The following is a 14654-nucleotide window of genomic DNA, read 5'->3' on the forward strand; positions in this document are numbered from 1 at the left end:
TTCGTGGCCAAGAAAGATGGTTCATTTAGACTTTGTATTGATTATCGTTCCCTTAACAAGATGGCGGTTAAATATCAGTACCCGTTACCTCTGATGTCTGATTTATTTTCCAGAGTTAAGAGTGCCTGCTGGTTTACTAAGCTTGACCTCAGGGGGGCGTATAATCTTATTCACATCAAGCACGGGGATGAATGGAAGACGGCGTTTAAATACTCCGGAGGGACATTTTGAGTACCTGGTGATGCCTTTTGGGCTCAATAATGCCCCTTCTGTCTTCCAGTCCTCTATGAATGATATTTTCCGTGACTTTGTGGATAAGTTTTTGATGATAGTATTTTTGAAGTTTTTGATCTGGATGATATTTTGATCTTTTCTAGTGATTGGGATTCTCATGTGGAACACGTCCGGATTTTGAGGGAAAATTCCCGGTTTGTTAAGGGATCGAAATGCCTCTTTGGTGTACAGAGGATTTCATTTTTGGGATTTATCTTGTCTCCATAGACTATTGAAATGGACCCGGCCAAGGTATAGGCCATTTATGATTGGGTTCTGCCTACTTCTCTGAAGGCTCTCCAGAAGTTTTTGGGTTTTGCTAATTTCTATCGTAAATTTATAGGTAATTTTTCTGGTATTCTCAAACCACTGACTGATCTGACCATGAAGGGCGCTGATATGCTGAATTGGTCTCCTGAGGCTGTCTCAGCATTTACTTCAGCTCCAGTTTTACGGCAACCTGATGTCTCACTTCCATTTCAGGTGGAGGTAGATGCTTCTGAGATTGGTGCAGGAGCTGTTTTGTCCCAAAGAGACCCTGTGACTTCTAAGATGAATCCTTGTGCCTTCTTTTCTTGTAAGCTCTCCACATCTGAACGCAACTATGACGTGGGGAATCGGGAATTGTTGGCCATGAAATGGGCATTTGAGGAGTGGAGACATTGGTTGGAGGGAGCCAGACATCAGGTTGTGGTCCTCACCGATCACAAGAATTTGATTTATCTGGAGTCGGCAAAACGCTTGAATCCCAGACAGGCTAGATGGGCCTTGTTTTTCACGCGTTTTAATTTTGTGGTCTCTTTTCTTACGGGCACTAAGAATGTTAAGGCAGACGCTCTTTCTAGGAGTTTCTTTGTTGATTCTCTTAATGTGACCAAGCCTACTACCATCCTAGGTGAGGGGGTAGTTCTTTCTGCCATTTTGCCGGATTTGAGAGGCACCCTGGAGGAATTTCAGGAGGATAAACCTGAGCGTTGCCCTATGGGAAAATTGTATGTTCCTGACCAGTGGAGAAAGAGAGTGATGTCTGAAGTTCATTGCTCCGCATTGGCTGGTCATCTAGGTATTTTTGGTACCAGAGATTTGGTGAGTCGGTCTTTTTGGTGGCCCGCCTTATCTCATGATGTCAGGAATTTTGTGCAGTCCTGTGGGACTTGTTCTCGGTCTAAACCCTGTTCTCGTTCTAGTGGGTTGCTGATGCCCCTGCCGTAGCCCAAGAGGCCATGGACTCATATCTCAATGGATTTTATTTCTGATCTTCCTGTTTCTCAGAGAATGACTGTTAACTGAGTTATTTGTGATAGATTTTCGAAGATGGTCCATCTTGTACCACTCCCAAAGTTGCCATCTTCCGCTGAGTTGGTGCCCTTGTTTTTACAACAGGTGGTTCGGTTACATGGCATTCCTGAGAACATTGTGTCGGACAGAGGAGTCCAGTTTGTTTCCAGATTCTGGAAAGCCTTTTGTTCCAATCTGGGAATTCAGTTATCCTTCTCCTCCGCATTTCATCCCCAGACTAATGGGCAGACAGAGAACAAACCAGACCATGGAGTCTTATATAAGATGTTTTATATCTGCTGATCAGGATGATTAGATTTCATTTTTGCCCTTGGCCGAATTCGCGCTGAACAATAGAGCTAGTTCTGCCACTTTGATGTCACCCTTTTTCTGTAATTTTGGGTTTCATCCTCGATTCTCTTCAGGGCAAGTGGAATCTTCATCCTGCCCAGGTGTGGACACTGTGGTTGAGAGTATGCAGCAGATATAGGACCAAGTAGTGGATAAGCTGTCACTCTCTCAGGAAAAGGCCCAGCGATTTTCCAACCAACGTAGGACCATTGGTCCCCGGTTTAAAGTGGGTGATATGGTCTGGTTGTCGTCTAAGAATATTCCTATGAAGGTTGCATCTCCAAAATTTAAGCCAAGATTTATTGGACCTTATAAAATTTTGGAGATTCTTAATCCTGTTTCTTTTCGATTGGCTCTTCCAGTTACGTTCAAGATCCATAACGTATTTCATAAATCACTGTTGAAGAGGTTTGTTGAGCCAGTAGTTCCTATGGCAGCACCTCCTGACCCTGTATTGGTTAAAGGCAATATGGAATATGAGGGAGAGAAAATATTGGATTCTCGTTTGGTTAGACGGAGACTCCAGTATTTGGTCAAATGGAAGGGTTATGGCCAGGAGGATAATTCTTGGGTCTCTGCCTCTGATATTCATGCCAATAGATTGGTTCATGCTTTTCACTGGGCCCATTCTGATCGGCCTGGTGGCGTGGATGAGGGTTCGGTGACCCCTCCTCAAGGGAGGGGTACTGTTGTGAGTTCATTCTCTGGTCCACCAGTAGTGAGTTCTCCTTCCAGACTCCCTCTGTTGTTAACAGGAGGTAGTGAGGCTAATTTAATACCACCTGATAATGAGGATGACGATTGGACCTCAGGAGTCTTAGACTGGATTTAAGACAGCCGACGCCCTAAGTCAGTGCTGGTGTTTGCTTCTAAACAGAACCAGAAGAAGAATAATCCCTAAAAATTAACTTTTAATTCAATCACTAAAAAGCATAATACAGTAAAATTACCTCAATACATAGGGAGGTAGATAAATAGATAGAGGGTCAGGTAACCAAATGGTTCAATAATTCACAGACATTAAGGGCCAAAAACTACTTGGCCCTAGTATGCCCTACCAAGACCCTTCCTGACTGCGGAGGTTGGCACCCTAGTTATTGACGATGTGGCGCCCCCGCTCAACGTCGGCGTCCCTAGTAACGCCCTAGACCTCCCTACATATACAAAAATAGGGGACACAAAAAATACCCACACTCACACCCACAATGTCGAAAATAGTGGAGAGAGTTTTTTGCTGGTTTTCAATTTTGAACAAATATGTGTACTTTTATTGTAGACTAGTGACATTGATCTCTCTGTATACGTTTTTTCTAAGATTTTCTATTATGGGTTTGATTTATTTCAGCAGGGTAGTTTATTTTTTTTTTTTGACTACGAGATAAGTTCTATTATTTTTTCTGCTGATACCCATTCTGTGAATTAAGAATTTTTAGACTACGAGATGAGTTTACAGTCCTCTATTACGAGATAAGTTTACAGTCCTATACTACGAGATAAGTTTACAGCACCTAGCACTTTTTTTTATAGCACGAGACAATAATTGTCTCTCCACTATTTTCGGCATTGTGGGTGTGAGTGTGGGTATTTTTTGTGTCCCCTATTTTTGTATATGTAGCGAGGTCTAGGGCATTACTAGGGACGCCGACGTTGAGCGGGGGCGCCACATCGTCAAAAACTAGGGTGCCAACCTCCGTGGTCAGGAAGGGTCTTGGTAGGGCATACTAGGGCGAAGTAGTTTTTGGCCCTTAATGTCTGTGAATTATTGAACCATTTGGTTACCTGACCCTCTATCTATTTATCTACCTCCCTATGTATTGAGGTAATTTTACTGTATTATGCTTTTTAGTGATTGAATTAAAAGTTAATTTTTAGGGATTATTCTTTTTCTGGTTCTGTTTAGAGTACATAATCCTGAATATATAATCTACTGGAGGTTTGGTGTTTGCTTCTGGCTTCTGAGGTCTTGGTTTTCAGCTCTGTTCCAGCCTTCTCAAAGCTAAGTGTTTTTGCTAATGTTCACACTTGATTTTGTTGGTCTATTCAGTTTTTTGTGTGTTCAGCCAGTCCCGGCTGGGGCTGTGCTGAATTTCCACTCTTATTTATCTGAATTTGCTTTTTAGTCCCTTATTAGATTGGCCTCTTTTTGCTCTGTCTCAGAATATTTCAGAGTGCTGATATAGTGGGAGAAGTCTAGTGACTTCAGGGTTAATTTTGTTATCAGACGTGTTGGACATTATTTTTGTAGGGTTTTTGGCAGATTGCAGACAGTGTCTTTCCTTTCCCATCCTTTATAGTTAGTTTGGGCTCCATCATTTGCTCAGCCTATTTTCCTGCCTGTGTTTGTGTTTTCATCTTGTTTCACCGTCAATACATGTGTGGGGGCTGTCTATTCCTTTGGGATCTGCTCTGGGGCAGTTAGTTTTCACCTTTTCTTGCTTTAGGCTTATGTAGTCCTCCGGCGGTGACGAGGTGTCTAGGTCATCGTAGGAACGCTCCACTGCTACTGCTAGTTGTGTGGATAGGATCAGGGATCTGCAATCTGCATAGTTACCAACCTCTCTGGTTTTCTGGGACTTGGCTTTTTGCTGTCCTCCTCGGTGACCCATTCATAACAGAGGGGTTTACAGGGTGGATGTAGCAGAGCTGTGTGTATGAGGTGTACGGAGCGGAGCCGTGTGTGTAGAAGGTGTACGGAGCAGAGATATGCATGTATGAGGTGTACAGAGGAGCGGAGCCGCGTGTGTATGGGGTGAGCGGAGCCGTTTGTGTACAAGGTATACGGAGCGGAGCTGTGTGTGTATGGGGTGTACGGAGCGGAGCCGTGTGTGTACGGGGTATACGGAGCGGAGCCGTGTGTGCAAGGTGTACGGAGTGGAGCCGTATGTGTACGAGGTGTATGGAGCGGAGCCACGTGTGTACAAGATGTACGGAGCAGAGCGCATGTGTACAAGGTGCAAGGAGCAGAGCTGGTGTGTACAAAGTGTACGGAGCGGAGCCGTGTGTGTATAAGGGGTGTGGAGCGGAGCCGTGTGTGTAGGGGGTATCAGGTGCAGTAATAGGGACACATTCCCCAGCAGCAACTCAGTATTGGGGTATCAGGTGCAGTAATAGGGACACATAAGCAGCAACGGCTCAGGATTGGGATATCAGGTGCAGTAATAGGGACACATACGGCAGCAGCGGCTCTGTATTGGGGTATCAGGTGCAGTAATAAGGACACATACCGCAGCAGCGGCTCAGCATTGGGGTATCAGGTGCAGTAATAGGGACATATACAACAGCAGTGCCTCAGTATTGGGGTATCAGGTGCAGTAATAGGGACACATACGGCAGCAGTGGCTCAGCATTGAGGTATCAGGTGCAGTAATAGGGACACATACGGCAGCAGTGGCTCAGTATTGGGGTATCAGGTGCAGTAATAAGGACACATACAGCAGCAGTGGCTCAGTATTGGGGTATCAGGTGAAGTAATAGGGGCACATACCCCAATACTGAGCCGCTGCTGCTGTATCAGGTGAAGTAATAGGGACACATACGGCAGCAGCGGCTCAGCATTGGGGTATCAGGTGCAGTAATAGGGACACATACGGCAGCAATGGCTCAGCATGAGGGAATCAGGTGCAGTAATAGGGACACATACGGCAGCAGCGGCTCAGTATTGGGGTATCAGGTGTAGTAATAGGGACACATACAGCAGCAGCGGCTCAGTATTGGGGTATCAGGTGAAGTAATAGGGGACATACGGCAGCAGCGGCTCAGTATTGGGGTATCAGGTGCAGTAATAAGGACACATACGGCAGCAGCGGCTCAGCATTGGGGTATCAGGTGCAGTAATAGGGACACATACAGCAGCAGCGGCTCAGTATTGGGGTATCAGGTGTAGTAATAGGGACACATACAGCAGCAGCGGCTCAGTATTGGGATATCAGGTGAAGTAATAGGGGCACATACGGCAGCAGTGGCTCAGTATTGGGGTATCAGGTGTAGTAATAGGGACACATACCCCAATACTGAGCCGCTGCTGCTGTATGTGTCCCTATTACTACACCTGATACCCCAATACTGAGCCGCTGCTGCTGTATCAGGTGCAGTAATAGGGACACATACTGCAGCAGTGGCTCAGCATTGGGGTATCAGGTGCAGTAATAAGGACACATAAGGCAGCAGCGGCTCAGCATTGGGGTATCAGGTGCAGTAATAGGGACACATACAGCAGCAGCGGCTCAGTATTGGGGTATCAGGTGTAGTAATAGGGACACATACAGCAGCAGCGGCTCAGTATTGGGATATCAGGTGAAGTAATAGGGGCACATACGGCAGCAGTGGCTCAGTATTGGGGTATCAGGTGAAGTAATAGGGACACATACGGCAGCAGTGGCTCAGCATTGAGGTATCAGGTGCAGTAATAGGGACACATACGGCAGCAGCGGCTCAGTATTGGGGTATCAGGTGCAGTAATAAGGACAAATACGGCAGCAGCGGCTCAGCATTGGGGTATCAGGTGTAGTAATAGGGACACATACAGCAGCAGCGGCTCAGTACTGGGGTATCAGGTGAAGTAATAGGGACACATGTTATGATTGAGTCACCGTAGGAGGCAAAAACAGAAATGCTAGCCAAGTCCAGAAAACCAGAGAAGTTGGCAGCTATCGGATTGCAGACCCCTGAACCCATCAACACAACTAGCAGTAGCCGTGGGGGGTTCCTACGATGCCCTAGACCCCTCGATCACAGACGGAGAATTAAATAGGCCTAAAGAAAGAAAGGGGAAATCTAAACTGCCCCAGAGCAGACCCCAAAGCAATAGGCAGCCCCCAACATATAATGACGGTGAAGCAAGATGAAAATACTAACACAGACAGAAAGATAGACTGAGCAAAGATGGGGCCCAAGCTAACTAGATAGAAAAGGACAGGAAGGCTGCTGTCTGCAATCCGTGAAAAACCCTATGAAAATAAGAGCCAACAGACTGACAGAGAAAAAGGCCCTGAAGACGCTAGGCTTCAAAAAAGCTATATCAGTACTCAGGAATATTCTGAAGACAGAGCTACAGGCAAAAGGAGATTCAGCTCACCCCAGCAGGGAATGGCAGAATACAGAAAAGCAAGGAAAACAAAAAAACAAAACAAAAATGCTAACAGGCAAAACAGAAAACTTAGCTTTAGAGGAGCAGGAATCAGACTGGTGTCCTAGAAGTCCACAGAGAAATCACCCGCAGGGCAGAAGGGCGTCGGCAGCCTTATATCCAGTCCGTGACTCCACTCAGCCAGTCATCCTCAATAGGCTCAGGTGCCTGATAATCAGGCTCATTACCTTCCTTTACCAGAATAGGGAGTTCACCAGACCTCAGTGACGAAGGGGAAAATGAACTCACAACAGACACATACGGCAGCAGCGGCTCAGCATTGGGGTATCAGGTGCAGTAATAGGGACACATACGGCAGCAGTGGCTCAGTATTGGGGTATCAGGTGCAGTAATAGGGACACATACGGCAGCAGCGGCTCAGTATTGGGGTATCAGGTGCAGTAATAGGGACACATATGGCAGCAGCGGCTCAGCATTGGGGTATCAGGTGCAGTAATAAGGACAAATACAGCAGCGGCTCAGCATTGGGGTATCAGGTGAAGTAATAGGGGACATACGGCAGCAGCGGCTCAGTATTGGGATATCAGGTGAAGTAATAGGGGCACATACGGCAGCAGCGGCTCAGTATTGGGGTATCAGGTGCAGTAATAGGGACCCATACGGCAGCAGCGGCTCAGCATTGGGGTATCAGGTGCAGTAATAAGGAAACATATGGCAGCAGCGGCTCAGCATTGGGGTATTAGGTGCAGTAATAGGGACACATACAGCAGCAGCGGCTCAGTATTGGGGTATCAGTTGCAGTAATAGGGACACATACGGCAGCAGCGGCTCAGTATTGGGATATCAGGTGCAGTAATAAGGACACATACGGCAGCAGCGGCTCAGCATTGGGGTATTAGGTGCAGTAATAGGGACACATACGGCAGCAGGACCCCCAGACTAGGAGAAATAAGATTCTCTGGTCTGATGAGATGAAGACAGACCTTTTTGGTGATATTCTAAGCAGTAGGTCTGGTGAAAACAAGGCACTGCTCATCACCTGCCCAATACAATCCCAACAGGACAACATGGTGGTGGTAGCATCATGCTATGGGGGTGTTTTTCAGTTACAGGACGACTGGTTGCCATTGAAGGAAACATGAATGCGGCCAAGTACAGAGATGTTCTGGATGAAAACCTCTTCCAGAGTGCTCTGGACCTCAGACTTGGCCGAAGGTTCACCTTCCAACAAGACAATGACCCTAATCACACAGTTAAAATAAAGCAGTGGCTTCAGAACAAATCTGTGACCATTCTTGACTGGCCCTGACCTAAACCCAATTGAGCATCACTGGAGAGACATGAAAATAGCTGTCCACCAACGTTCACCATCCAATCTAACGGAACTGGAGAGGATCTGCAAGGAAGAATGGCAGAGGATCTCCAAATCCAGGTGTGAAAAACTTGATGCATCATTCCCAAGAAGACTCATGGCTGTACTAGCTCAAAAGGGTGCTTCTACTCAATACTGAGCAAAGGGTCTGAATACTTATGACTATGTTAAATTTTAGTTTTTTTTTTTAATAAATGTGCAAAAATCTCTACATTTCTGTTTTTTTTCAGTCAAGATGGGGTGCAGAATGTACATTAATGAGAAAAAATGAACTTTTTTGAATTTACCAAATGGCTGCAATGAAACAAAGAGTGAAAAATGTAAAGGGGTCTGAATACTTTCCATACACACTGTATACTGATATTATTCTGTCTGTTACCTGAAGCCTGTCATTTTTCCCTTTTTTATAAAAAAAATAATTTTTAAAAGTGTTAAGGATGATAGATGTTTTATTAATGCATACGCCTTAGACATGCCTCAAAACAGGAATGCAGGCTCCCTGGTTTATGTTACAAGTTTTTAATGGATGGTATACACCTTACTGTACTTGCAGTTTAGTCAGGATCCTGAAAGATATATGTTTATAAAAATTTGTGGTCTTCTCCTTTTTGCCCTTTGCTACATCTTGTATCTCATTTATCTTTAATGTCAGGGATATATGCATTGATGGCATGTACTGTTTTATGCTTGAGTTTGAAAATTCAATAAAAAGTTAAAAAAATAATAATTTTTAAACTATGATGATGAATTAATAAATGTTACTGTTTGGAGGAAGAACGATGATTACAACCCCAAGAACACCGTCCTAACTGTGAAGCATAGTGGGGAAAACCTCATACTTTGGAGGTGTTCTTCTGCAAAGGGGACAGGATGATTGCACCGTATTGATGGGAGAATGGATGGGGTCATGTATTGTGAGATTTTGGCCAACAACCTCCTTCCCTCAGTAAGAGCATTGAAGATGGGTTGTGGCTCGGTCTTCCAGCATGGCAATGACCCGAAATACATAGCCAGGGCAACTAAGGGGTGGCTCTGTAAGAAGCATTTCAAGGTCCTGGAGCGGCCTAGCCAGTCTCCAGATCTGAACCCAATAGAAAATCTTTGGCGGGAGCTGAACCTCAATGCTGCCCAGCGACAGCCCCGAAATCTGAAAGATCTGGAGAAGATCTGTATGGAGGAGTGTGCCAAAATCCCTGCTGCAGAGTGTGCAAACTTCAAGAACTATAGGAAACGTAATTGCAAAGGTTTCTGTGCCAAATATTAACTTTATAAAAAATTTCTATTGTATCAAATACTTAAATTTCATGCAATAAAATGCAAATTAATTATGCAAAAATCATACAATGTGATTTTATGGATTTAGTTTTAAGATTTTGTCTCACAGTTAAAGTGTACCTACGATAAAAATTATCGACCTCTCCATTCTTTGTGAGAAAACTTCAAAATCGGCAGTGTGTCAAATACTTATTTTCTCCAGTTTATAACTGGAAGGTGAATGAGGTCAGAAAAAAATGGTGAAATGAGTGAAACCAAGCATATGTACTGACCTGTCCAGCAAGAATTTGGCAAGTTGAGAGTGCAGAGAAAAGCCTAACTGATTTTTCAAGGCACACCATTCATCAAGGTGAGAGCCAAGACGGATTCGGCACTTTCCTCGCTGAGCATCTAAAAGTCGTCTCTTCTCACGCCGAGTAGCTTCCTAGAAGAACACGGACATTTCAAAGATGGGTCTAATAATTTCGCCCAATCGTATGGTTACCATAATGCCACTATTGTTTCATGTAACCCTTACAGAGGTGTCCCCAAAAATACATATTCACCTTGACATACTGGTAAAAAAATAATCAAACGATGTACCCCCAACATCCACACATTCCACCCATCTCTTAAATAGCGGGATATGGGACACTCATAGATCATTTTACGTAACCTGGTGACTTACTGGATAATTCACTCTACCTGGTGGCTCTGGAGACATTTGCTATCTTTGCCATTACTGCAATGCAATGAATGTCTTTAGGGCACAAAGATGCCTGACTCACATTTTTTTAATTGCCTCTAAGGCCTCAGACACCACTGATTTCTAATTTGGATGATAGCATGATATCAGGCTGTGCTGCTGTAATAAAGAATCCTTGGGACCAAGATGAGTTAAATGGTTTTTATGCTGCACTAGCGTCTTTTTCAAGTGAAAAAAAAACTATTGCATAGTCAGATTTCTACATATGCAAAAAAAACGGTCCGAGAGTCATCAGTGTTTGTTCTGTGCGTCAGTTTACCATCAATGATTTTCTCACATGAATAAATTACAAAGCTTCTCCTATACATTACAATATTACGGTACTTACAAACATCACAGCTATGTACAGTTGATACTAGAAGTTTACATACACTATATAAAAAGACACATCTGCATGTTTTTCTCAATATCTGACATTAGATCACAACAAACCTTTCCCGTTTTAGGTCAATTAAGATTACCATAACTAATAATATTTGCCAAATGCGAGAATAATAAGAGAGAGAATGTTTAAGGTTTTGTTTATTACTTACTGCAAAGTCAAAAGTTTACATACATTTCATTAGTATTTGGCACCATTGCCCTTAAACTGAATGACTTGGGCCAAACGTTTGGGATATCCTTCCACAAGCTTCTCACAATAGTTGGTCAGAATTTCTGTTTGTTTTCACTTTCACCCCTATAATCCTTCACTTTCTGCTAATTCCCCTAATCCCTACTCCTAGTAAGGAACTGTTCATCTCTTCCTCAATCCTCCCCATCCACCTCACCTCCTCCTCAAAACTGTACCTTAACATACAATACTTTGTCTCCAAACACAGACAGCCCCCTCATGCCCTCTCCTGCTAACATTTTCTCTGCTCCTTCTCATTGCTGGTGATATCTCTCCAAATCCTGGTCCTCCTCACCACATTCCCACAGTCATTTCTACCTCCCATCCACGCTCTATCACAACCTTCCGTAACCACTCCAACCTTATACCCATTCACCCAGCCCCTGCTTCCCCAGTCCCACCTACAGGAGCTCTGTGGAACGCTCACTCTGTCTGCAACAAGCTTTCCTACATCCATGATATTTTTGTTACTACCAAACTTTCCTTCCTCGCCATCACCGAAACCTGGCTCACCCCTTCTGACACAGCCTCTCCTGCTGCACTTTCATATGGTGGCTTCCACCTTTCTCACACCCCCCGCCCCAGCAGCAAACATGGCGGAGGAGTTTGTTTTCTCCTGTCAGATACCTGCTCCTTCACCCAAATCCCACTGCCACCCTCTGTTACCCTCCCTTCCTTTGAGGTGCACTCTGTGCGCATCTACTCCCCCTCCAACTGGCTGTCATCTACCGCCCCCCAGGGCCAGCCACCACCTTCTTTGACCACTTCACCACCTGGCTACTTCATTTCCTTTCCGCGGACATCCCTACCATCATCATGGGCAACTTCAACATCCCCATTGACACTTCACTCTCAGCTGCCACTAAACTTCTATCTCTCACTTCCTCCTTCGGCCTCACTCAATGGTCTTCTACAGCCACCCACAAAGATGGCCACACACTGGACCTCATCTTCACCCGCCTCTGCTCCCTATCTAACCTCTCTAACTCACCTCTTCCTCTCTCTGACCACAACCTTCTCACATTCTCTTCCCTCTCCACTCCATGTCTACAATCCCCACCCCACAAACTTTCACACCCTCGCAGAAATCTTAAACGCCTTGACCTACACTCATTCTCGGAATCTCTCCTCCCTCTCACAGATATAAGTTCCTTACACAATGCGGATGATGCTGCTGCTCTATATAACATCACAATAGCTGTAACTTTGGAATCTGCTGCCCCACTTACACATACCAAAGCTCACAAAATGAACAGACAGCCCTGGCACACCAGCCTGACCAAAGAAATGAGGAGAGCTTCCAGGGCTGCTGAGCGCAGATGGAAAAGATCCCACTCCAACGAGCACTTCATCGCATTCAAACAGTCCCTCACTACTTTCAAGACCACACTCGCCACAGCTAAACAAACCTACTTCTCATCTCTCATATCCTCCCTGTCTCACAACCCTAAACAGTTATTCAAGACCTTCAATTCTCTCCTCCGTCCCCCAGCACCTCCTCCCTCCCCACTCATCTCAGCTGAAGACTTTGCCTCATTTTTCAAGCAGAAGATTGATAACATCAGAGACAGTTTTGGTCAACAACCCCCAGAGCCTCTCCTCCCGACTTCCCAGCCCTCCACCTCCAAAACCAACTTCTCCACCATTACAGAAGATTGACTCTCCACTCTACTTTCAAGATCACATCTCACCACCTGTGCACTTGACCCGATCCCATCCCACTTCATCCCAAACCTCACCACAGTCTTCATCCCAACCCTATCCCATCTCTTCAACCTATCACTAACAACTGGTGTTTTCCCCTCAAGCTTTAAACATGCCTCCATCACACCTATCCTCAAAAAGCCCTCTCTTGACCCATCCTCTGTATCTAGCTATCGCCCTATATCACTTCTCCCCTATGCCTCCAAGCTACTGGAACAACACGTCTACCTTGAACTGTCCTCCCATCTCTCTTCTTGCTCCCTCTTCAGCCGCTTACAATCTGGCTTCTGGTCATACCACTCCACTGAAACTGCCCTTACTAAGGTCACCAATGACCTCTTAACCGCCAAGAGCAAGCGTCACTACTCTGTCCTCCTCCTCCTGGACCTGTCGGCTGCCTTTGACACAGTGGACCATTCCCTATTATTACAGACCCTCTCATCCCTTGGCATCACAGACTTGGCCCTATCCTGGATCTCATCATAGCTAACAGACTGGACATTCCGCGTCTCCCACTCACACACCACCTCCTCACCTCGCCCCCTATCTGTCGGAGTCCCACATGGTTCAGTCCTAGGACCCCTGCTCTTCTCCATTTACACCTTTGGCCTGGGACAGCTCATAGAATCTCATGGCTTTCAGTATCATCTCTATGCTGATGACACACAGATCTACATCTCTGGACCAGATATCACCTCCCTACTAACCAGAATCCCTCAATGTCTGTCCACTATTTCATCCTTCTCCGCTAGATTTCTGAAACTTAACATGGACAAAGCAGAATTCATCATCTTTCCCCCATCTCACGTGACCCCCCCAACGAACCTATCCATTACAGTAAATGGCTGCCCACTCTCCCCAGTCCCACAAGCTCGCTGCCTCGGGGTAATCCTTGACGCTGATCTCTCCTTCAAACCACATATCCAAGCCCTTTCCACTTCCTGCCGACTTCAACTCAAAAATATTTCACGAATCCGTTCATTCCTCAACCAAAAATCTGCAAACACCCTAGTCCATGCCCTCATCTCTCGCCTTGACTACTGCAACCTCCTGCTCAGTGGCCTCCCCTCGAACACTCTCGCATCCCTCCAATCTATTCTAAACTCTGCTGCCCGACTAATCCACCTGTCCCCCCGCTATTCCCCAGCTTCTCCCCTCTGTCAATCCCTTCACTGGCTCCCCATTGCCCAGAGACTCCAGTACAAAACACTAACCATGACATACAAAGCCATCCACAACCTGGCTCCTCCATACATCTGTGACCTTGTCTCCCGATACTTTCCTGCACACAACCTCCGATCCTCACAAGATCTCCTTCTCTACTCCCCTCTTATCTCCTCTTCCCACAATCGCATACAAGATTTCTCTCGCGCATCACCCCTACTCTGGAACTCTCTACCACAACATATCAGACTCTCACCTACCATCGAAACCTTCAAAAAGAGCCTGAAGACCCACCTCTTCCGACAAGCCTATAACCTGCAGTAACCACCAATCGACCAAACCGCTGCATGACCAGCTCTACCCTCGCCTACTGTATTCTCACCCATCCCTTGTAGATTGTGAGCTTTCGCGGGCAGGGTCCTCTCTCCTCCTGTACCAGTTATGACTTGTATTGTTTAACATTATTGTACTTGTTTTTATTATGTATACCCCTCCCTACATGTAAAGCGCCATGGAATAAATGGCGCTATAACAATTAATAATAATAATTTAGGCCCATTCCTCCTGACAAAACTGGTGTAACTGATTCAGGTTTGTAGGTCGCCTTGTCTCACATGCCTTTTCAGTTTCGCCCATAAATTTTCAATATGACTGAGATCAGGACTTTGTGATGGCCACTCCAAAACATTGGTTTTGTTATCGTTAACCCCTTATCAACTGCGAATACGCCGTTTAACAGCAGCAGTTACGGGTAATTATTCCTCAGCGCCGCTTTTTAAAGGTGCTGAGAATT

General features: G+C 45.4%; 1 protein-coding gene across 3 annotated transcripts in view; it reads right to left on the reverse strand.

The window, feature by feature from the left end:
* LOC141073612 (zinc finger protein 692-like) overlaps positions 1-14654 on the reverse strand; it is a 202013-nt gene that overhangs the window by 149101 nt on the left and 38258 nt on the right. For all 3 annotated transcript variants that reach the window (XM_073560913.1, XM_073560912.1, XM_073560911.1), the window contains exon 2: positions 9908-10059. In XM_073560913.1, the coding sequence (XP_073417014.1) occupies positions 9908-10059 (152 nt within the window). The remainder of the gene's footprint in view (positions 1-9907; positions 10060-14654) is intronic.

The sequence above is a fragment of the Dendrobates tinctorius genome, unplaced genomic scaffold (genome assembly GCF_039654945.1).
Source record: "Dendrobates tinctorius isolate UK_male_01 unplaced genomic scaffold, ASM3965494v1 ptg000308l, whole genome shotgun sequence".
NCBI lineage: Eukaryota > Metazoa > Chordata > Amphibia > Anura > Dendrobatidae > Dendrobates > Dendrobates tinctorius.